The sequence below is a fragment of the Podarcis cretensis genome (genome assembly GCF_951804945.1).
Source record: "Podarcis cretensis genome assembly, chromosome: 3".
Classification (NCBI taxonomy): domain Eukaryota; kingdom Metazoa; phylum Chordata; class Lepidosauria; order Squamata; family Lacertidae; genus Podarcis; species Podarcis cretensis.
Genome location: NC_137172.1, coordinates 124,756,314 through 124,781,038, shown reverse-complemented (window position 1 = coordinate 124,781,038; position 24,725 = coordinate 124,756,314). Strand labels below are relative to the sequence as shown.

Below are 24,725 nucleotides of genomic sequence, written 5' to 3'. Positions count from 1 at the left end.
CTGCCTCTTCTAAATCCAGCTTGCACTTCTGGGAGTTCTCGGTCCACATACTGCTTGAGCCTTCCTTGTAGAATTTTAAGCATAACCTTGCTAGCGTGAGAAATTAGTGCAATTGTGCGATAGTTGGAGCATTCTTTGGCACTGCCCTTCTTTGGGATTGGGATGTAGACTGATCTTCTCCAATCTTCTGGCCACTGCTGAGTTTTCCAAACTTGCTGGCATATTGAGTGTAGCACCTTAACAGCATCATCTTTTAAAATTTTAAATAGTTCAGCTGGAATACCATCACTTCCACTGGCCTTGTTATTTGCAGTGCTTTCTAAGGCCCATTTGACTTCACTCTCCAGGATGTCTGGCTCAAGGTCAGCAACCACACTACCTGGGGTATATGAGACATCCGTTTCTTTCTGGTATAATTCCTCTGTGTATTCTTGCCACCTCTTCTTGATGTCTTCTGCTTCTGTTAGGTCCTTTCCACTTTTGTCCTTTATTATGGAAATCTTTGTACGAAATGTTCCTTTCATATCTCCAATTTTCTTGAACAGATCTCTGGTTCTTCCCATTCTATTGCTTTCCTCTATTTCTTTGCATTGCTTGTTTAAGAAGGTCTTCTTGTCTCTCCTTGCTATTCTTTGGAAATCTGCATTCAATTTCCTGTATGTTTCACGATCTCCCTTGCATTTTGCTTGCCTTCTCTCCCCCGCTATTTGTAAGGCCTCATTGGACAGCCACTTTGCTTTCTTGCATTTCCTTTTCATTGGGATGGTTTTCGTTGCTGCCTCCTGTATAATGTTGCGAGCCTCCATCCATAGTTCTTCAGGCACTCTGTCCACCAAATCTAAATCCTTAAACCTGTTCCTCACTTCCACTGTGTATTCATAAGGGATTTGACTTAGATTGTATCTTACCGGCCCAGTGGTTTTTCCTACTTTCTTCAGTTTAAGCTGGAATTTTGCTATAAGAAGCTGATGATCTGAGCCACAGTCAGCTCCAGGTCTTGTTTTTGCTGACTGTATAGAGCTTCTCCATCTTTGGCTGCAGAGAATATAATCAATCTGATTTCGATGCTGCCCATCTGGTGATGTCCATGTGTAGAGTCGTCTCTTGTGCTGTTGGAAAAGCGTGTTTGTGATGACCAGCTTGTTCTCTTGACAGAACTCTATTAGCCTTTGCCCTGCTTCGTTTTGATCTCCAAGGCCAAACTTGCCAGTTGTTCCTTTTATCTCTTGACTCCCTACTTTAGCATTCCAATCCCCTATAATGAGAAGAACATCCTTCTTTGGTGTCACTTCTATAAGGTGTTGTAAGTCTTCATAGAATTGGTCAATTTCAGTTTCTTCAGCACCAGTAGTTGGTGCATAAACTTGGATTACTGTGATGTTAAAAGGTCTGCCTTGGATTCGTATCGAGATCATTCTATCATTTTTGAGATTGCATCCCAGTACAGCTTTTGCCGCTCTTTTGTTGACTATGAGGGCCACTCCATTTCTTTTACGGGTTTCTTGCCCACAGTAGTAGATATGATGGTCATCCGAACTGAATTCACCCATTCCCGTCCATTTTAGTTCACTGATGCCCAGGATGTCAATATTTATTCTTGCCATCTCATTTTTGACCACCTCCAACTTAGCCATGTTCATGGTTCTTACATTCCAGGTTCCTATGCAATATTTTTCTTTACAGCATTGGACTTTCCTTTCGCTTCCAGGCATATCCGCAACTGAGCGTCCTTTCGGCTTTGGCCCAGCCGCTTCATCAGCTCTGGATCTACTTGTACTTGCCCTCCGCTCTTTCCCAGTAGCATGTTGGACGCCTTCCAACCTGAGGGGCTCATCTTCCAGCGTCATAACTTTTATATGCCTGTTGTCTTTGTCCATGGAGTTTTCTTGGCAGGGATACTGGAGTGGCTTGCCGGTTCCTCCTCCAGGTGGATCACGTTTGGTCAAAACTCTCCACTATGACCTGTTCATCTTGGGTGCCCTGCTCGGCATAGTTCATAGCTTCTCTGAGTTCTTCAAGCCCCTTCGCCACGGCAAGGCAGTGATCCATGAAGGGGTAATGGGATTTATTCCTAGGTAAATGTGCATAGTATTGAACCTTAGCCCCCGTTTGTGTGTTGTTGACTCCCCATGACTCTTTCATAGCATTTGATTTTGTTGTCAGATTACCCGTCTGATATAATTTAAGTTCCTGGTCCTGCAAGGCTGGGCCGCTTGGCATCACAGACCCCTCTTCAAATCGTCTGAATGTTGTCAAGGCAAAGATACTGAACTAAGTTTTCAATACTTTTTAAAAGTGGCACAGAGATTTTTATACTGTAATTGCAAAGTTTTAGAAGGAGAGAGAATGGCTGGAGCAGAGAGATGAGATTCATTCTGCATTTTGGGGAATGTCCAAAAATAACAGTGCCATGATGAAGCGCCAAGCCAACAGCAGGCTTGTGATTGCTCTGTATGAGACCAGAAACTCAATGTAATAGTCCCAAGTATCCCAAAAATGCTCTAAGGTTTCCAGGGTGATGTGTAGAAGATAGGATTTTGGACTTTCCTTTTCTTTTGTCTGTCCCACAGTCAGTCTTTATTAGTGAAGACTAGGATTCATCACCCCAACAGTACATAGGCCAGACACACAACTATCACAAGCTTTGCCAGCAGACAAGGTCCAAAGTTTTCTGTATATGGCCGTGAACCTTATTGGAAATTCTGTTTTATTTACTCTTCTCTTTATTTGTTTCTTGACACAGGCCTGGAGAGAGGTTTAACAAAGGCTTTGAAGAAACTGGATGACTATCTGAGAAATCCTTTACCTGAAGAGATAGACGCAAGTAGCACAGAGGTGGAGAAAGTGTCGAAACGCAAGTTCTTGGATGGAGATGAGCTGACTCTTGCCGACTGCAACCTTCTGCCCAAACTTCATGTTGTCAAGGTGAAAAGAATTTGTCTTCAGAACAGGCACCTCTTTGCCACCATTCCTCTCATGGTTTTACATGCTTTGCATTTCCCTGAGCAGTGAGAAGCCTAGGAGAAGGAGCCCTTTGGATGAGAGGGAGATCACTGCAGCCTTTGGTGACTTGTCTTGTTTACAAAAGTACCAGCAGAGCACACTGCAAACACGGCAGATTGCTCAAGCTGGCAGCATAACTGCTAAACCTGCATGAGATCCCCAGGTTCCCTGCCCAAGATTCACAGGTGGGGACCTCCAAGCCACCTCCAGACATGCTAAGTTCACAGCTGATGCTGCTCAAATTCAGTAAGCAGCCTCCATGACTTCTGCCTACACAGGCAGACTGCATCCTGTAGGAAGATTTCCCCTTGAGAAAATATCTTCACCATTGAGCCCATTAAGGAATATCAGCTGATCGCTCTTGATAATTAACAAGCAATCAGCTTTGCAAAGGATGGTCAGCAGTTCCTTGGTGCTCTGACCGCACTTATCTTTCAGTGTCTTACTACTCTGCAGTATCTTTTCAATCAGCAGGATCAGTAGAAATCCAATACACTTCTGGTACTCGGGGTCAGGTCAAAATTTTGATGCCAGCAACATAAAAACCAAAAGGGCACTTCTAACTGAATCAACATGGCACGTGGTGTAAACATACCCAGCTCCCTCAGAAGTCTTGGTTTCCAGACCCTTGACCATCTTGATCGTCCTTGTTTCAGCTTGTCAGTATCCTTCTTAAATTGTGGTGCCGAGAACTGGACATAGCATTCCAGGTGTGGTGTGGTGTGGTGTGGTCTGGCCGCAGCAGAATAAAGTGGCACTATGACTTCCCTTGATCTGGACACTAGACTTCTGTAGATGCAGCCTAGAATAGCATTAGCTCCCCCCCTTTTTTTTTTTCTTTTGCTGCATCACACTGATGACTCATGTTAAGCTTGTGGTCCACCAAGACCCCTAGATCCTTTTCACATGTACTGCTAGTAAGCCAGCTGTAAGCCACATTAAGCCTTATATTTGTGCATCTAGTTCTTCATACCTAAGTGCATAACCTGACATTTGTCCCCACTGAAATTCTGTTTTTTAGTTTGGGCCTGGTTCTGCAACCTATTAAGGTCATTTTGAATCCTGATTCTGTCTTCTGCGGCATTAGTTGCTTCTCCTAGGTTTGTGTTGTCTGCAAATTTGATGAGCATCCCCTTAATTCCAAATCCACCTAACAGTTTCCTCATTCAACCAACATTTTGCCAGCTTCCTCGTATGATGGAACTTGCTTGTTCTTCCTCTTGCTTTGAACATAGCCAAAGAAAGCTTTTAAAAAAAATCTCTCTTGCAAGTGGGACCTTGTTTTGAGCTTTGGCCCACCTGAGCTCCCCACCGCAACTGTTGGCTTCTTGTGTATACTCCTCCTTTGTGATTTCCCCTTTCTTCCATTTCATATATACACCCTTCTTAAATCTAAGCTCATCTATAAGCTCCTTATGCATCCACACTGGTATCTTTAGATGCCTCCCACTTTTCTTTCTTGTTGGAATTGTCTGCATTTGGGCCTTCAATATTTCTCCTTTAAGAAACTCCCATCCATCTTGGGCTCCCTTCTCTTTGAGTATTTCTGACCATGGGATCTCACCCAGTAGCTCCTTCAGCTTTTTGAAATTGGCCTTCTTAAATTCTTTTCTCCTGCCTCTGTATCATGAAACCCAGGAGGACATGATCACTTCCTCCCAAGTTTCCCAGTACTTCCACTTGCATGGCAAGGCCCTGGGTCCCACAGTTCCCTTATATAATAAACACACATGGACATGGATAATTTAGGTTAATGGGCTAAAATAGGGCACAACGTTATTGGTTACAGATGTGAGCAATTTGACTTAGGCGTTGGGTAAGACCAGGCTATATCCTGACTCCTGTCCATCTGCAAGGAGTCACACTAAGGGTAGACATACGTCAAATTGGGGCGTCCCCAATGGGTCGTGGCATGGCTCTAGCCCATGGATCCTTTTAACAGGATGCCCTTATTGAGGAGGGGCAGGCAGAGGTTACAACCTCCCCTCCCATCACAAAGGCTTACCTCACGAAGTTGTGACAATTGCTACGAGGTAGATGAAACCCAAATGGCTGGTGCCGATTTGCCAAGTGGAAAAATTCCTACCTGGCCCCAACAACATGGCAGCCAACCTTAGTCCATAGCAAAGTCGATGTCATAGCAACGCATAAAAAGAAGGTGGGTGGCCTGGGAAATCCGGCAAGGAGGTGAAAGGACACACACCCCGGCCACGCCGCAGTTTAAACGGCAAGTGGTCACCCCCCAGCTGTGCCAATTGGTCAGCTGGGGGGCGTGGCACGACTGGGAGTCACAGTGATGCGGGCAGCATCCCTCCACCCTCCTGGCGGGTCACTGGGAGGTCCCGGGTGCCCTCCTGCAACACCGCCCCCCGGGGAAGGGGAACGGACTTCTCCAATTAGTTCTTCTGTTTGTGAGGACCAGGTCCAAACTAAATGATCCCCTTGATGCTTCTTCCACCTTCTGGGAAATGAAATTGTCAGCAAGACAATGGAGGAATTCGTTGGACCTTTCATTCTTGGCAGAGTTTGCGTTCCAACAGATATTAGTTAAATTCTCCCATGACTATTTTATCTTGTAGGGCCATCCAAGATCTCCCGATCTCACAAGATCTTGGACAGCGGGGGGGGGGGGGGCAGTTTTGTCCATATGTTACAAAACTTATTAATAATATTCAAGTATTAAAAACAGTTTTTTTGGGGGGGGGTCTTCATTCTAGATTGTAACGAAGAAATATCGAAACTATGAGTTTCCAGCAGAAATGACGGGACTTTGGCGATACCTGAAAAATGCTTATGCTCGGGATGAATTCATCAACACTTGTGCTGCAGACAAAGAAATTGAAATAGCTTATGCTGATGTAGCCAAACGGCTCAGCAAATTCTAATCAACATCTATTTCACTGGATGGCTGGAAATAAACTTACCTGTTCCCTCGAGAAAATGCAAGGTGGCAATGCAGAAGAGGAAACATTACTTCTGAAATGTGTACTAATTTGCTGGAACAAATTTTATCATTTATGACCAGTGTTTTGAAATCACCATGTTTGATTAAATAGCCTCCTGCTAACAGTACATTCTATAGCTAGAAATTTCAAAGTTAAGTAGAACATGAATGTAAAGAAATATTTGGGTTTGGGGTATTTCTACCTTTTTTCATGGACCCTTGATGTGTTCTATTTAAAAATACACCGTCAATAGCATTGGAGGGAAAACAGGACTGAGAGTAAGAAAGGGGGCATTGTCGTGCGGGGAGCATAACTTTAGGGAATTGGAAGCATCTTTCGAAGCAGGTCCTGCCCTCCTAGAGCAAGGAGGCAGTTCTGAGAGAAGTCTCTTGCTGGTGGGGAAGCCTGAGTGAATGCTGGCGCAGGACGCAGACTTGCTCAGCAGAGGCCCCAGCAGTGGGGAAATAGTGAATGCAATAACTTTGTCTACATATATGATTCAAGGATATTTGGAGGAGCAATGGTAATACAAAAACAGCGTAGGTAATATTGAAAAGAAACTTGATAATACTGTGATGGAATTTAGAGATATATATATATTGAACGGCTCTTCACAGCTAACTCACAATCTATAGTATCCTTTCGAACATCTCAGCATGTTAGGAAAAAAAGAAGAAGCATGCAACAGAAATCTGATTCCTCATATGAATGGATAAGAAATGGAGTTCATTGTCTATTCCTAAGTCGTCATTTGGTCTAGAAATCCTGAAAATAGCAGTTTGTTTTTTTAAAAAGTTATTCCCCACTGCCAACACTTGGTTGAAGTTTGGCAGGTATATAACTGCTTCCGAGAGTTGGTGGGTTTCTTTGTGCTGACAGAGGGTAACATCCAATTGTAACTTCCCCTGGGCAGCAGATTCCCCTACATTCTCTCCTACAGCTCCTTGTGTGCTCTTAAAAACTATTGTGGGGGTTGAAGGACCCTCCAGAGCAGATGGGGGGGGGACGGGGGTGAGGGGGTGAGAAGCAGGGTTCAGAGGAAGGGAAATTCTGCTGTGTCTGTTGGCATGAAGTTGGACTTCACCTAAACTGATTTTATGAAATGGATTATTTTGTGCTCGATCTAGCCTTTGTATTAAGAGTTCTGCTTGAAGCCAATGGATATTTTGTTCCATAAATTACTTTAAAGCATTTATTTATTTATTTATTCATTCATTCATTCATTCATTCATTCATTCATTCATTCATTTATAAAATTAGGTGTTTTAGCTCATATTTCCTAACATTTTGGAAGGCAAAAGGTTTGGCTCTGAATCATATAGAACAAGTCTGCAAGTAGGTTCAACAATGTGTTGCTGTTCTGCTTTTTTCTCCACTGCAGTTCCTTAAGCTACACCTTTTTAAAAAGAAAGAAAAGAGGGACACCCGGTGCTTGCAAAGAGAAGGCAAATACCACATTTTGCGATCGGGGTTCTTTAGCGTTCCCTGGATCTATTTTGCAGAAACTGGGTTTGCATGGCGAGGTCCCAAACCATCCCGAGATGTAAGAATGAAACCAGTATTTTAGGTTAATGGGCTAAAAAAGGCCACAACTTTATTGGTTACAGAATGAGTGGTATTGGCTTAGGCAGTGGAAGCGAACCGACTATATCTGACTCCTGCCCATCTGCAGGGAGTCTCTGAAGGGTTAACCTCCAAGAGGGGAGCCCTGCTGATGCACATCAACTAGGAACTCCGCCAGGGTCACTTCTAGGGGTCTGCCATGGCCCAAGCCTCCAATCTGGGGTTCGGACAGAGACCACACCCCTCAGATTCCTTTAATGGAATACCCTTGAATTACGAGGGGTAGGTGATGGCCACTACCTCCCATCACTTCCAACCAAATACTCCAATGCCTAACCGCCAAACCTTACAAAGTTGTGACGATTTGCTACGAGGTAGGTGAAAAACCAAATGGCTGGTGCCAATTTGCCAAGTGGAAAAAATTCCTACCAGGCCCCTTCAACAGGCGACCAACCGAGATCCATAGTAAGGTCAAGGGATAAGGAACCTGACCTTAGGGAGGGAGGGTGGGAGAACTGCGCAAGCAGGAAGCAAAAGGGGGCGAGTGCTTGACCGCAGGCGATTTAAATAGCCCAAGCCATGCCCCCAGACCAACCGCATTGGTCGGTCCAAGGGATGATGTGGCCAAGGACCCCAATGGTGCAGAGGCTATCCTGCCTTGAGCGCATGGACCGGGCTTGTGACCAACCTGCAACGACATCTCCCCGGGCACAGGAAATGGCTTTGTTGATAGCCATGCCTTGATTTCCCCCATGAAGCTAGCTGCTGCTATTCACGCAAGAATATATATATAGTCTGCCTATTTCCCTGTGATCTTATACTGTTCAAACTCCACTTCTTGTTATTTTTTGCAAATCCAACTATAGCATTTAAGTGGCACTACAGGTGGCGCTGTGGGTTAAAGCCTCAGCACCTAGGGCTTGCCGATCGAAAGGTCGGCGGTTCGAATCCCTGCGGCGGGGTGCGCTCCCGCTGCTCGGTCCCAGCGCCTGCCAACCTAGCAGTTCGAAAGCACCTCCGGGTGCAAGTAGATAAATAGGGACCGCTTACCAGCGGGAAGGTAAACGGCGTTTCTGTGTGCAGCTCTGGCTCGCCAGAGCAGCGATGTCACGCTGGCCACGTGACCCGGAAGTGTCTCCGGACAGCGCTGGCCCCTGGCCTCTTAAGTGAGATGGGCGCACAACCCCAGAGTCTGTCAAGACTGGCCCGTACGGGCAGGGGTACCTTTACCTTTACCTTTACAGTTTTGGACCAAAACCTCTCATTCCCCTCCTTTCTAGCCTATGTCTTCCTCACTTTCAGAGCTTTCTTTCCTGAGAAATACTGAGGCCAATGTTCTTGCACTTTCATTTCCTTGGACACTTTCCCAACTTTGCCCACTAGCTGAAGCTTCTGACCACTTTACTTCCTTGTCTCGGCACAATGCCTGCACCCTTTCCAACACTGCATCAAATTTGTTGAGAGAATGGTAACAATTGTGTGATGCAATCCCACTAATTCAGCTTGCATTGAAGAAGTAAAAATGATTCAGGCATTCAGTTTTTGCAAATTCCAACATGACTAGGCCTGATAGAGATCAAAACATTTGTTATCCTTCAGATTTTGCACTTCTCCAAATTTTGAAGTGCACGTTTCAGATTAGAAATAAAGTATCAAAGTTTTAGAATGCATATTTTGAGAAAGTTATATAAATATGCATTTAAACATCTTAAATGCAAATTGGAAAGAATAAAATCCATGCATTAATGTGGAAATGGACTGAGCAGTCCAGAAATAGACTGATCTTTCTCTTTTTTAATATATTTTTTATTAACAGGCCAATCAAATCACATTATTTCCAAATCACATTAGTTCCAAATTATACAGCCAAATTTTTAAATTTTGTTGGTGGTACCCAGACTTCAAGCTCCGAACGGGGGTCCAAGCATCACTTTTATTGCTGCTTTAATTAGACAGTTCTATCCAGTTCTATTCGGATAGTCTCTTTATTACTTTCTTCATCTTCTTGTTATCGTATATTCCTTTCTTTGCAATCTCTGATAAACTTCACAAGCGGGTTGAAAGCAAACATCTTCTGTGTGGGTTTTACACTCTCCAAAAATCATATCACATAGGGACAGCCACCATTCCACACCTCCGTAAAGAATTCATCCTCGGTCTGTCCATTAATTTTCCCTGGCTTTCCAAGTATATCCGAGGGCTCTGCCAGGTTTAGATCACATTCCAATCATCATTCACATTCCGATAATCCTGGTCCTCCTCCCCCCGTCTTTCTTAGACAAGCCTGTCTCAGCAAGACGCCATTTAAAACTGCGTCATAAAATTTTCCTCCGTTCTCCGGTGTTTACCAATCATCTCTTTGATCCATAATTCTCTCCACACAGTTCTTAAAATCCTGCTTGTGATTAATAAAATGCAACGATTCTTCTTTCTGGGGTGAAGGGTTATTAATACTCACATAAGGCAAAGAAAATAAAAGTTTTTTCCTCCACCCCCCTTCCGTTTCACTCCAAACATACCAGTCTCTTAATGGTGGTTCATCACTTGATTTATTTGTCCCGCCCGTCGCTCCGGTCCCAGAGATCCATTAATCAGCAGTCTTAACTCCCGAACTTCGCTTGATGTATGTGCTTCAGCTTCTTTCCAATTATATATTTCCAATTATATTTTCGAGCTGAAGCGAACCAGTACGCTGATTGGAGAAAGCATCAGGAAGAGCCGACTTCACCGAGGGCTTGTGCCAAGTGACCGGGCACCCCCTTCTTTCAATCCGGGGGTGCATTATGGACACCGCTGGCAAGGCAGTCCCCCCCATCTCCTTGAGGGGTCGGGAAGGCTGCATACTTCCCATAGCAGCCTCTTAATTACCTTGTGTGGGTTGGAGAGATGTTATTGTCAGCCATCTTCCAATGCGCCACCTGGTGGCCCCCGAAATAGACTGAGCTTTCTGACCCTGCATAAGATCCCTAACAATGAATTTATGGAGGAAGCAGGGGAAGCATGTGTTTGTACAAAAAATGCACATTGAGGGTAAAAGGAATGACAAGCGAGCTAATGTGTGTGTATTCTTATTACCAGCATGTGAACCCTGGTCAGTCAGGGATCCCATCCCCACAGAGGCAGCCCTCTGGGCAAAGTCGCCTGCAGACCTGTGTCAGTAATTGACTGAACAACAACAATGTATTTATATACTGTCCTCATAAAACATCAGGGTGATGTACAGGAATATTAAAACACAGGGACTATTGAAAAGCAGTACAGCAGTGAAAGCAGCAATGATGGGGAGGGGGGCACAACCAACACACCTTGGCATCCAGGGATGGGGCTGGTCCAGCAGTGCACAATAAGCTTTTCACACATTTACATGGGACGCCTGGAAGAAGGCTGTTGCTGGGAAAGGACTTGGATCCTGGTGTCTCCTATCTGTCTCCAGAGCTGGCTGCAAGACTTGTCGCGAGCAGGCACTTTCTGCCAGCACAGTAGCTAAGCCAGCCATAGCTCCAGCCCCGTTACTCCAGCACTGTATATTATAATATACAGGGACGTGAGTGGCACTGCGGTCTAAACCACTGAGCCTCTTGGGCTTGCCAATCAGAAGGTTGGCAGTTCGAATCCCCGCAATGGGATGAGCTCCCGTTGTTCTGTCCTGGCTTCTGCCAACCTAGCAGTTCGAAAGCATGCCAGGGCATGTAGAAAAATAGGTACTGCTGTGGTGGGAAGGCAAATGGCATTTCTGTGCACTCTGGTTTCTGTCACAGTGCTCCATGTGCCAGAAGTGGTTTAGTCCTGCTGGCCGCATGACACAGAAAGCTGTCTGTGGACAAAAGCCGGGTTCCTGGGCCTGAAGCGAGATGAGTGCCACAACCCCTAGTCGCCTTTGACTGGACAGTTAAGTCCAGGGGTCCTTTACCTTATTTATTTATTTATTTATTTATTTATTTATTTATTTATTTATTTATTTTTATTATTTTTATTATTTTTATTATTTTTATTATTATTTTATTATTATTATTATTATTGTTATTATTATATTGCATATTTTGTGTGCTTTGAAATGGAATAGGATATGATAACTTAATATTTTCACTTTTTTCCTGCTTCTAGATTAGAGCTAGGGTACTAAAAAGGGGAATAAACAGTTACTTCTGGTGGGGAGCTGGACCTACTTAATTCAGTAGGCCTCTGAGGCTTGATAAATAATTGGGGAAATCCCTAATGTGTGCTTGCTGTCAACTTCAAATGGACTTCAGTCAGAATTTCTTTCTGTTCCATTCTGAATGTGAAGTGTTGTTGTTTAGTGGTTTAGTCGTGTCTGACTCTTTGTGACCCTCTGGACCAGAGCACGCCAGGCACTCCTGTCTTCCACTGCCTCCCGCAGTTTGGTCAAACTCATGTTCTTAGCTGTCCAGCCATCTCGTCCTCTGTCGTCCCCTTCTCCTTGTGCCCTCAATCTTGTGTTAATCATGCTGAACATAGTTTATCTACTTTGGCAAAGTGCTTTTTTTAAAAGAACTTAAATGACAAGACAGACAGTATGGATTAGCAATAACTTTGTTCATAAATTTCTCACAAGATGTAAAGAAAGAGGCAGATCAGAAGGAAAAGTAGCCAACAATGTGGATTTAATCATTGATGTTTCAGAAAATGCAGACCAAATGTCTGTAAAAATGTCCATTGTAGTCAAACATTTCTGAGATATTTGTTTCAAAGACACCAGTGCTTCACTAAGTACTTCATTCCTATCCGAGATCCACATTGATTTCCCTCTTAATATTAATTTAGAAACTGCTAAAGGCACCTTTTTCTAATAGAGTACTTGAGCTGTTGACAATCCGGCATATCTGTAAAGCCAAGAAGTTACTAGGATTTTTTAATCGGAACCGTAGCAAACACCTCAAGGATTTCCAGAGGTCATAGCAAAAACAACAGATGCCTCTGATGAAGTAGAGACCACAGAATCAGAGAGCTGGAGGGGGCCCTGAGGATCATCTAGTCCAACCTCCTGCAATGCAGAAATGTGCAGCTGGCCCAAATGGGGATCGAACCTGAAACCTTGGCATTATCAGCACCACACTCTATCCAACTGAGCTAGCACAGACTTATCAGAAACTCCATAGTACACCTGTAAAGTCTTTGAAAACCTGCCAGATCCACTTCTACGTCTGCAAGGTGGCCCCTCTGAATTCTCATTTCCCTGCCCCATTGCTGCCTCCGATGCTCCACCCCACTGGCACAGCTCTCCCCACTGCTCTGTGCCAGTGGCTTTGCAGAGAGAATCTCTGCTGTATCATTGAACAGTCTGAAGTAGACATTGCTTTGCTTTCTTGGATTTATTCGAAAAATGATGAAAGGAAAGTGTTATAAACTGATGACCTATGTAGACATATGCTCTGTCCTCCTAAATTTAATATTGCAAGAAATGATTGAGTCTTTGGACTTTAACAAATGCTTAGGATAAGAGAGCTATCTAAAAACAGTACAATAACAATGTGTACTGAACATGCATGAAACTGCCTTCAAAATCTGGATTAATAAGACCCCCTTTCAGTACTTGCAAATCAGAATTCTTTTATTAGAATGGGATAGAAGTGAAAATGCTTATAGGGCACTGGCAACTTTTGAAAATGTATGTTCAGGCAAGATATCACAAAAAGAGTTACCATGGAAAATATGTCATGTGGTTCCATCACTAAGGGCCATGAACTCTAGTTATAAAAGAAAGCAGTAGGAAGAATCCAGTTGGAATTTATTTGGCAAAAACTTGTCAGAAATATGCACAAATGCAACGAAGAAGTTGCTAGATGTTAGATCTATTGGAAATGTGATCAAGCATGCACCTCAAAATGGTAGTTTAAAAAAGACATGGTTTTAAGTTAACTCAAGTTGTTGGCAATGTATACAAGCATAACTCAGAGATATTGCAGGTTCTGCTCCAGACCACCACAATAAAAGTGAATATCGCATTAAAGCCAGTCACACAATTCTTTTGGTTTCCCAGTACATATAAAAGTTATGCAGTCTATTAAGCCCCGCCCCTGGCTGCAGGGGGGTGAGGGGTGAAGCCCAGGTCCACTCCTGTGGCCAGAGGAGGGGTGGCAGTGGCTGGGGGGCTTCCTTCCCCTGAAGGGGCCTGGCTGCCTGCAGCTGCACCCGCCTCCTCATGAGGAGCAATATCTGTGAAGCCCAATAAAGCAAAAAGCAATAAAACGATGTGTGCCTGCAGAGGCTTTGCACATATTTGGTGGTCATGTAAATATGTAATAGCTTTATGGAAACTTATTGTCATAACTATCAAATGGATTATAGGGGAAATCATGTGTTTTAAACCAGAAGGGGGGGGGGAGCTCGGACTCTTTTAACGATCTAAAAAGAACATTGGTGTTTAGTAAACAATTTGTTAGTCTGTATTATAACTGGAAAAAATGGAAGAAACCAAATTACCTTCTGTGGAGAAATGGCTTCAAAATGCTTTGCAAACTTTGGAGATAATAAAAGCTACTCATAAAAGACTTTGGGGACACAGACATTGTAACTCACAGGCACATGGGGACCATTCCTGCACTTGGGAAAATAATTAATCAATAAATACTAAATTCCCAAGAAATACCAAATATTGTGTGGCAGGTTTTCTAGCTGGAGGAAGAGAGACCGCCTGACAGTCGTTTGAACAAAGGGTCAGAGGCAATTGTGAGTACGCTTTCTGCATTTATTACTGTTGTTTTAAAAAAGATAATTTAGAAACCTCATTTTCCCTCCTATTAAGCACATAAGCACTGGAGTATTTTCTTTATTTGGCACCTGTGGGAACAGCTCTAATGTAGCCTGTCGCGCGATGCCAAGGAGGCTGCCCCAGGTAAATTTCCAACCCTCCTTATTGCCAACACATGTGCAACTTGGGCTACTGTAGAGCATTGTAAAATCTTACTTAGAAACAAAGTACTGCAGACTGACTACCCGTGAGTCAGACCCCATACGGCTGCAGCAGCGCAGCCCTTAAATTGGCCTGACATCAGAAACCGCAGGGTGAGAACAGCAGCTCTGAAGTGATGTTTTTGTCACCAGTCATTTTCTATTTATAACAACAGCATAATCCCATTTTATAAGAACACAATAAAGCACAACAGGAGCAGGCATTGTTCTGCTCAAATCGCTTTTCTCATGCGGGTACATTTAAAGCACTTAGCCTTTGGCCTCTTGTCTCACTGCACACACCCAACACTAGCAATTAAGGGGCAACAATGCACACCCTGTTGTGTCTGAATGCACAAAACCCACTTGAGGAACAATCTTCTACTAAACATTTTCAGAGCATACTGGATTGCCGCTTTTGCCTGTGGTGGTCTGCACTCCACCTTTGCAGCCCCTTTGCTAAATTCGCTTGATATTAAGAAAATGGGTGGGGGGGCATATTTTGGAGATGACCCCGTTGTCTCTCATGTCCCATTGTCACTGGGGGGAGAGGATGAGTGGCTATAGTATTTCTTAATTATTGTAAAGTGTGTCTCTGATAAATAGTTTTAACGGCTTTAAGCTGGACTGTGCGAGGAGGTGTCCCAAGAGATGCCATTCAAACAAGAAAAGAGAACCTTGAAGCCCAGCATGTTTGCTTCTGTGATAATTTCTTGTAGGCCCAGTATTTATTTGGGTGTGAGAAATGTCCCTTTCAGTTAAGCATAGCGTTCTCTGCTTTTCTACGCTACACATTTGAGCAAAAAGGTAATTTGCTGACATTTCAACTACTCGGAAGAGAAGTTCAAATTAATCAAAATGCAGTCTGAAAAGATAGTATTTATTTCATTGCTGCATCATAAAGATAAACAAAATAAGACGGGCATCTTTTGATTTGACCAGGAGCTCCTTGCATGGATGGTCACTGCGCTGCTGCCTCCAAAGTCCAGCTCTGGGGTGCAATAGTATAGCTTCACCAGGTGGTAATATGACATCCCTTCAGGAATTGGACAGTGCAGCTTTGAAACTTGCCTCAGAAGTGGGTAGATGTTCAGTTTAGAGCAGCATGTAAATAGTGAAACATTGAAATTGCAACCTACATTCAATGCTGTGCTTTTCAGGGAAACGCATATGAATAAGGAAACGATAATTTATTCATTTTATCTGTGTGTCCATGATATAATACAAGTTCAAGCAGCCACAAGCCTAACTAGATTGTTTAATGCCAAGTGGGTTTTGCTCCTATTAGGCAATTCTGTCTTGTCAGAACAGTAAAGTCTTTGATTTTTAAGTGATGCAGAGTTGTCTTTAAAATTAATACTACATATTTGTATTTTTGAACTCAGTGTAAGCGTATGACAATGGCAAATAGCCCAATAATAAAACAATACTAAGATTTTTATATTAAGACTTGTCACTTTGTAAGTAAATCTGTTCTTTTGAAGAGCTTTGAATTTTAAAAAGGAGGCAATATTTTTAAAGTATTAATATTTACAGATGTTTGAAAGACACAACAGAACTTTCCAAAGTTGAGATATTTTATAACACTTCTCTTGTTCTTGAATAGCACCTGCTGATTTTAATAAAAAGGGGTTTATTTTCTCGTATTAACTAAACAACTGTCTTATTTAAGTTATTTTTTAAAGTCACATGTAGCTTTCTTGTTCATTAAACCAGAGTAAAAAATGCCGTCCTGCTTTTGTGACAACGTTCATAGGCCATGAAGAGGAAGACCTTTTTTTGGGGGGGGGGGAGGTTGCAGAAATTGCATTTTAAGAATGGCTGTAGGAGGAGGAGCATTGTTCAAACAAACAAACAAACAGCATCTTTCTTTAACTCAGTTTCTCCATTCACCATAACTGGTAATGGATTTTGCAGCATCTGGTGGGCTGCAAGTTTATTCCGAAATGAGGGTTTGTTGTAACCAAAGGAAGGAATAGTGGCCTATTGACTGCTAATCATTAGAGAGTAGTAATAAAGCAATTGTCTTAAAGGAAGTATTATTATTTTTAAGACAGCACGGTAGAGACTTTCCTAGTAATTCCCTGAAAAGCTACTTCCTTTTTATCCGGCAGTCTCTTTCTTTTCAGTCCACTACTGTTGCTTTTTCAGATAACTTTGACCTAGCTTTAAGAAAAATGATTGTAGTTTGGAGTTCTTATCAGCAAATCTTTAAAAAGGGTACACTAAACTGAAGAAGTCAGGAGTTAGATCATGCAGACTATTAAAACAGACCATTCTGCCATTACAGCACCAGAGTTGTCGTCTGCTTAGTGGACTTTGTCCTGTGTGCTCCTGGGAAAGAGCTATCCTAGTTCTACCAATCTTCTACAGCCACTTGGAAATTTGAGGTGGTTTCATGAGGCTTAATTATGGGCTCCGTGCAGTTCCATTTGACTACAAAGTAAAATATTGTGCTGCTACCTTGTGGCTTTCAGTCATCTGAATCCATCCTTGAAATGCAAATGGGATAGGAAGGGGCATACAATGTATAGTTCATACTGACTTAAAGACAAAATATGACAACTCGGTATCAGAAGTATATTGGAACCAAAGTTCTGGGCATAATCCATCCTTCATATTTTGTGCATGCCTTTACCAGCAGATGCCTTTAATTGCTAGCTACTTCTGCAGGCTTTTTAAAAAAGTAGCCAGGGAACTTTGGAGTCCCTTTGGCATACGATGAATCAAAGGGGCCCAGCGCTGTTATGACACTTCTTGGCAGGGAACTTAGTTCTGGGAAGAACAGAGTCCTACCTCCCTTTAGATAAGCACAGAAATCTTAAGCAGATGCTTGAGAGAAATGGATGCTCTGGGCCATGGAAGCTGCAAGAGGCTGAGCCTACACTTCTTCCCAAAAGTTACATTTTGCAATAAAGTCCACTTCTTCTATCGCTACTTTCCAACTTCTAGACTCCTGAATGTGTCTGCCTATTCACATCAGTCAGGGTTTGACTTCACCCACAGAGGTGCACTCCATTGTCACAAAAACAGCATGACATTAGAAGAAGAAGAAGAGTTTGGATTTGATATCCCGCCTTTCACTCCCTTTAAGGAGTCTCAAAGCGGCTAACATTCTCCTTTCCCTTCCTCCCCCACAACAAACACTCTGTGAGGTGAGTGGGGCTGAGAGACTTCAGAGAAGTGTGACTGGCCCAAGGTCACCCAGCAGCTGCATGTGCAAGAGAGGGGAAGCGAACCTGGTTCCCCAGATTAGGAGACTACCGCTCTTAACCACTACCCCACACTGGCTCTTAGTATGTGAGTCGGAAAAGTAGACTTGCAGGAAGGCATAAGCCTTTCTGAGGAACTGATGGTCCAAAGAGTAGGCACACCCTGAGCTGCTGCTTTTTTCTCTTTCTCTTTTTGCCTAGAAAAACTTATTTCATAAGGAATCACATATATTTATTTGTTTCATTAAGTTTCTTTAAAACTTGTGCTACCCATTTGTCATTGCAGCAGGGTGGGGTACATATGAATATTAGAATACAACACAAAGAAAGTAAAAATGTATATAACCTAACATAGCTAAAAACCCTGACAGGCTCAGCCATTGAAGTTCAGTAAATTCCTCAGCAAACATATGTGTCTTCAACTGGCACTGAAAGCTCCTAAGGGTGCTCAGAGATCCTAAAAGATATGGAGGGTAAGGCCTGTTTGGGCACATCCAGAAAAGTGCAGATGGAGAAGCTGGGCCACCAAGCGGCTGCCCATTTCACACAAGGCTACCATTCTGCAGGAGCTACTTGAGGTGAACCAGTAATCTGACCCTTCTCTGAAGCCCACTCAACACTTTCAGAGATGAGGCTGGAGAAGGGGACTTTCCAGTAGGGACCCTCTGGCATGTCCAGGACATTAGCCAAGCACCAAGCTTTTTGACACTTTTTGCAAGCCTTTCTCCCATACTGACTTTTGTATACTTCAATTGGTCCTCACAATGTTTTATTACTCTTCTTTTTAATATTTGTTTTAAACTTATACTGTAGGCTGCTCTGAGAATCCTAAGAGATGAAGGAGCAGGGTCTAAAATTATATAAATACAACAAACAGATAATCTGCCAAATCCCTTTAAAGCCCTGATTCAGCCAGGACAGCCTTTCCCCAAGCCCTTTCTTTAAGGAAAAGACCACCGTTCAACTGCAATATTGCCAAATTCCAGTCCTGTTTGTTGCAATTCCTTCAGATTGCAATTTTTGTAGAAGCTTTACTTGGTTTGCAGCCCCACTGCTTTTAAGCTTTCAGTTTCTCTTTGGGCACTGTATAATATTTGCTCCTACATCCTCATGAACAGAGATCACAGTGGGCAAGTTCAACACTGCTGCTCCAGAGAAGCGGACACGGAGCAATGGTTCCAAACTACAAGAAAAAAGATTCCACCTAAACATTAGGAAGAACTTCCTGACAGTAAGAGCTGTTCGACAGTGGAATTTGCTGCCAAGCAGTGTGGTGGAGTCTCCTTCTTTGGAGGTCTTTAAGCAGAGGCTTGACAACCATATGTCAGGAGTGCTCTGATGGTGTTTCCTGCTTGGCAGGGGGTTGGACTCGATGGCCCTTGTGGTCTCTTCCAACTCTATGATTCTATGATTCTATGAACACTGTGCAATACTTACAGCAACTGAGTTTGAAAAGACTGCAGCCTTGGCTTTTCATTTTCTGGGGGTGTCTTCCAGGACTGCTTCCATTCATGGAACACTTCAGAACCTACTGTCACCATGCCTACATTTAGCTTTTATTTCCTCCAGTTTGCAGGGGAGGCGGGGTCCTCATCTGAGTTAAGACATTGTTAATTTTGGCATGTGAGAGTGCAGAGCTGTCATCCTGCAAAGGGGAGCATAATTCAGAAGGAAAGTTGCATGTCCATCACTTTTCCAAGTGTTAAGAAGTCCTAGAGAGAGTGCTAAGGGAATCAGCTTCCGCTGAATGAAAGAACATGGAAGTTGGGGCTGGCTCCAGGATTGCATGAGTCTTTGGGCATGCCATCTCCCCATGCCTGTTCCTTTCTCCACCATGCCATGGGCAATGGGTGACTCCAGGCCCTCTCTCTCATCTCCAACCCATTTGTCCTATGACAGTGGTGCTACCAGTGGAGGAGGAAGGTGGCAGCATGGACACAGGGCTAAGTTACCAGCATGTGACCAATCATGCCTCCTGTTGCTTTATTTATAAATACACAAGCAGATAATACATGGAGGAGTTAAAGAGATATCAGATCATCAGAGGGAGGTGCTGGACTGCCTGCCTCTGTCTCTAGTGCAAACTACTTTCTTTTCACACACACAAAGCTGCCTCTGCCCTTTGCTGTGTGTGATCTTCCCCAAGCTCTGCCTCCTTCAATACCCTCAAGAAAGATATCCAGGAGGAATCAGGAGGACATCTCCTAACAATTACCTTTCCTCGGACAACTATTCTTAGCTGCTAATCCGCCATCTGCCCCACGAATGGTGCTGGAAGCCACAACGTTCTTCAGCGGTACAAATGACCGTGATGTCAGTCTGGAACAGCTTTCATATTTGTCGCCTTTGGGTCCACATCTTTACAAAGTTGAAGCTACAACGCCAGTTGCAACCACTGAATTATTCTGGAAGAGTAGAGGAGGATATGCTGGGATGGGAAGAGAAGGATTTGTGGGAATATTGCAGTGTTACACACTTGCTGTTTCCACCACTGGCTGTCAGTTATGTCTTTCTGTTAGTTACCTTTACCATTATGGATACATTTTAAGATTCAGACTTCCAAAATACATAACTTTAAATCATTAACATCCTTCATAGCCTATGATTTGCTAGTTCCATATGTAGCCTTTTGGCTCATTCATCTGGCTCAGATTCAAGGCTTGTCCTGCCTTCGGTTTAGGGTTTTCCTTCTTTGATGAGAGAGAAAGAGAAAGAGAGAAAGAGAGAAAGAGAGAAAAAGAGAGAGAGAGAGAGAGAGAGAGAGAGAGAGAAATTCACATCAGTTTTTAACTCTGAGTTGAAACTGGTGTGTTATTTAGGATAACAGTGACAACCCAGTCTGCACTTCAAATCACATATAGTGATTCCTCAGGAATACCCATGGCTCATCTTGGATCAAGGGCAGAACTTTGAACCTTTTGGGAAGATTTCTGCCTGTGATTCTCTCTCTCTCTCTCTCTCTCTCTCTCTCTCACACACACACACACACACACACACACACACACAAATACACTCTCACACATACCAGACTTGGCACCTTTTTGTTGCCACCTTGGCTTTGAGGGCATCAGCCATTGTGTGTGTCGGCTTTGAGGTAAACTAAACTACACAATGGCAACAGTAGCCAAATTCAAGTCTGAAGGCTGCTTTAAATACAAACTGCAGCCTGTGGAGAACCCCAGCCTGTGTCCATCTCTGTCCTGACATGTCACTTTCATATGACTATTCCCCCTCTTTCCCCTCCTCCCTTTCCTTCGATGACCTCTGTCCTCTAACTGCCCCCCTTAAGCTTTTCAGTACGTTTGTGGAGAGTCAGCTGTCTTAAATTTGAGTCTCTTTTGTGATTTACCAGGGTTGCTGATGTGCACCCAGGTGATTTAGTGCTGCAAAAATACCCAGGAATGCAAGGCTAGGCAATCTCAGCATTATTAATAACAATAATAATAAAACTAAATGTCCCCTCTCAGAGCTTTCAGTGGACATGCCACTCAATTTAGCATTTTAACAGTGGCATGTGGCCTCTACATGGCACCTGATTAGAGCTGATGGATTTGAGCAGGCAAAGAAAAGGTTATTTGTCAAGCCTTCCATGGCAACTGTGTGCTGTTTGGAAAGCTCCAGGTCACAGCAGCTCCAGCTGCATTCCTGCCCATGACACGGAACGAGACTGAACTTTGTCACATTATTAAGCTGTCAGCGGGGCCAGGGTGTCAGCCAGATTTCTGGTGGGAACTCCATGCATATGCTGAGGGACCTGGAGCAGAATTATATCAACACTATTGTAGAACAGGCAGAAATGAACTGCGCCATAATTGCCACCTTAAAAACTCCACCAGGAAGACGAGTGGAAATATCCGATAAACACCAATGTTAGGCATCTACCGGGATGTTTATCGACAAGGCAACGCAGCAATGGACAAGAGTTTCAAAGGGAAAACAGCACTTCCTGGGGGACTTCACTTCTGGGCCGGCCATTCCGAGTGAGGCAACCAACCATCCTATTTTATCACTTTCGAATAAGAATTTACATTTGTGCAGAGATATAAAACATTAAGCAAGGTTTTGAAAGAAGTTCATAGAATGATTCATGGAATGACTTATAGCTATGCGAAAGCCAATAGAGGAAAATTTTTATCCCTCTGTCCTAATGCTAGAATTTGTAGACGTCCAATAAGGCTGAATGTTGGAAGATTCAGGATAGATACAAGAAATGACTTCTTCACACAGCTCATTGCTAAACTAGGGCACTACCTCCCTCCCTCCCACAGGAAGCATCGGTGGCCACTAATCTAGATGGCTTTGAAAGAGTTTTCGACAAATTCGTGGAGGAGGAGGAGGAGGGGAGGACTAATGATGGTTAGTAGCTACAATAGCTCTGTTCCACTGCCACTCCCAGAGCAGGATGACCCTGAACAGCAGGGAGTTGCTGGGAATTGTGGTGGGCAAAGCGCTGCTGGGCTGATTTCCTGCTTGCAGGCTTCCTGCTGGCATCTGGTTGGCCACTGTGAGAACAGGATGCTGGATGGGCCTGATCCAGCATTCTCTTCTTATTGAGTTAACAGAAAGGCCTGATTCTGGGGCCCCTCAGCTATGCCAGCCTAGAGCCCCTCCGCCCACACCTGAGCCAGCCAAACAGTTCTGTGGCACAACAGGGCACTGGGGATGTGTGTGCCAGGCTAAGGTCCATAGAGGAATGAGAGCAAGAGGGCAATCTCCGTGGGGCAGGACCTCCTGCAGTCCAGGGCCTTGGCCAATGCTCCAGCAGGCTGCGCAATGACACTGGGCCCAAGGGGCAGATGCTGTTTTCTGCCGTGTCCACAGCTCTGCTCATGCCACTTGGCAACCACTTTCACAAAGGGATAAATCCATGATTAATATCACATTTCTCTATCTTAGGGCTAGACACATTTGTCTAAACTATTAAGGAAAGAAATAAAAATATAACGAATTTCAGTAACCAGTATATATGGGGAGGAACGTAAACATAGTCTGGCTGTCTCTGTGGCCTTTGATCACATTTGCTTCATTCTTATTTGTCTTATACAGGACTATGCACCGATTTGCAACAAGGGATTCCCACATGTCTTTCATCCTCTTTTGTTCTTAGGGATATAATATCCTAAAAATCTATCCAATAAAACAATGTTAAGTATCGAGATAAATCCAAATTTTAAAGCATCTTTTGAATTCACTGAATAGGAGAAACACCCCAAACTACTGTGCTGTTCATAATATTGAAGCATTGTAATTTTTATTATCTATCTTGTATCCCAGATGCATTGCTAATGATATTATTCAGGAATCTAAATGTATCCAAATGAAGCCATTCTCCTTATCACTCACACTCATGTCTTGTGAAGGGCACAACAAATGCAAAATGAAAGTATAGAAATTATAGTTTGCATTCTTCTATTTATGCTTTGCTCACTGGGTGACCCCTTGTATAAGATCTAGTTCTCTGCTCATTCTACAGGTTCTACACAATGAATGACTACTACTATAAAAAATTCAAAAAGAGGGAAAGTCTTGGTCTATAATAATAAAAAATTAAAAATGGAAACCCACGATTCTGCATCTGGTGAGAGTTTGGGAAATGAATTTGGAAGGAGGCAACAGACATTAAAATGGACTGCAGCAAGAAGGATAACACTAGAGGGATGACTATAACCCAAGCCTGCCTCCATTCTTAGGCAAAACACGCAGATTTGCTGACAGGTAGAAAAAAGGAATATAGAGAAACTTGGTAGTCTCTTGTGATAGCAAAGGTGGAAAATAATTTTATGGTAGTGTGTTAAGGTGGGACGCGGGTGGCGCTGTGGGTAAAACCTCAGCGCCTAGGACTTGCCGAACGCATGGTCGGCGGTTCGAATCCCTGCGATGGGGTGCGCTCCCGTCGTTCGGTCCCAGCGCCTGCCAACCTAACAGTTCGAAAGCACCTCCGGGTGCAAGTAGATAAATAGGGACCGCTTACCAGCGGGAAGGTAAACGGCGTTCCGTGTGCTGCGCTGGCTCGCCAGATGCAGCTTGTCATGCTGGCCACGTGACCCGGAAATGTCTCCGGACAGCGCTGGCTCCCGGCCTATAGAGTGAGATGAGTGCACAACCCTAGAGTCTGGCAAGACTGGCCTGTATGGTCAGGGGTACCTTTACCTTTACTAGTGTGTTAAGAGAAGCCAAATTGGGTAGCTTTCCCTAGCAGTTGGAAGGTATGTTTCACTAGAGAAGAAAATCACATCTTCAGCGGGTGTCAAATCCACCTCCTTTGCTTTGTATTCCAAACTGAACAGAAGTGGGATCCTATACAAAGACATTCACAACAACCTGCCCTGATTGTACCGTGATTTTGCTTCCTTTTCCGCTATGAACTAAGTTCAGTGCTGGGGAAGGAGGAAGTGAGCAGAGATCAGGTGTTTAGGACAGGGGATGTGTTATTTTTCGATCAGGAACAAAATAAACAGAAATAGTTCTTTACAGTGATGGTACATCAACTTTCCAGAGATTAGACTTTGGAGGCTGCACTTTAAGCAGATGCAGCAGATGTTCAGAGTGATGATCAGGTAGGAATTCCCCCAGGCCAGACTGGCTACAGGCTGATGACCGGGATGGTGATGGGCGGAGACCCTGGGGCACTTGCTGCCCATTGAATTGCTCCAGTTTTTCTCTGCTTATGGCACAATGTTGATTGGTGGCAGGGGGAGGCACAGATATGCTTTCACCTTTGATGATTTAGGGCTGGACCTAAATAGTATTTTGGATAGATTTAAAAGCCAGCTAAGCACTTAAGTGACAACATCTATCCTCTAAAATAGGCTTGGTGTGAGGATTTTCCTTCTGTTCCATCTTTTCTGTATCATTTCTTCATTTCCTACATTACTGGAGCAGTGCAGGATGCACCCACAGGGAGGGAGGGCTCAAACGCAAGCCGCTTTCCACCCCTCTATCCTCCCTGCCCATGTGGAGAACATGGCAGTGATTTAATATTGTCTAAGGCTGACTCAATGGAAGACACCCTTTTGTCATCAACACTGGAAGCAGAATTTTGCTTTCACGGTAAAAGCCAAACAATCCTTAAAAGGCATAGGAGGAAAATCCG

General features: G+C 43.7%; 1 protein-coding gene across 3 annotated transcripts in view; it reads left to right on the top strand.

Moving 5' to 3' along the window:
* The window catches only part of CLIC5 (chloride intracellular channel 5), a 73,501-nt gene extending 66,362 nt beyond the window's left edge, over positions 1 to 7,139 (top strand). For all 3 annotated transcript variants that reach the window (XM_079970022.1, XM_079970020.1, XM_079970021.1), the window contains exons 5-6: positions 2,744 to 2,925; positions 5,721 to 7,139. In XM_079970022.1, the coding sequence (XP_079826148.1) occupies positions 2,744 to 2,925; positions 5,721 to 5,888 (350 nt within the window). In that variant the 3' untranslated portion in view covers positions 5,889 to 7,139. The remainder of the gene's footprint in view (positions 1 to 2,743; positions 2,926 to 5,720) is intronic.
* Positions 7,140 to 24,725: the final 17,586 nt, after the last annotated feature.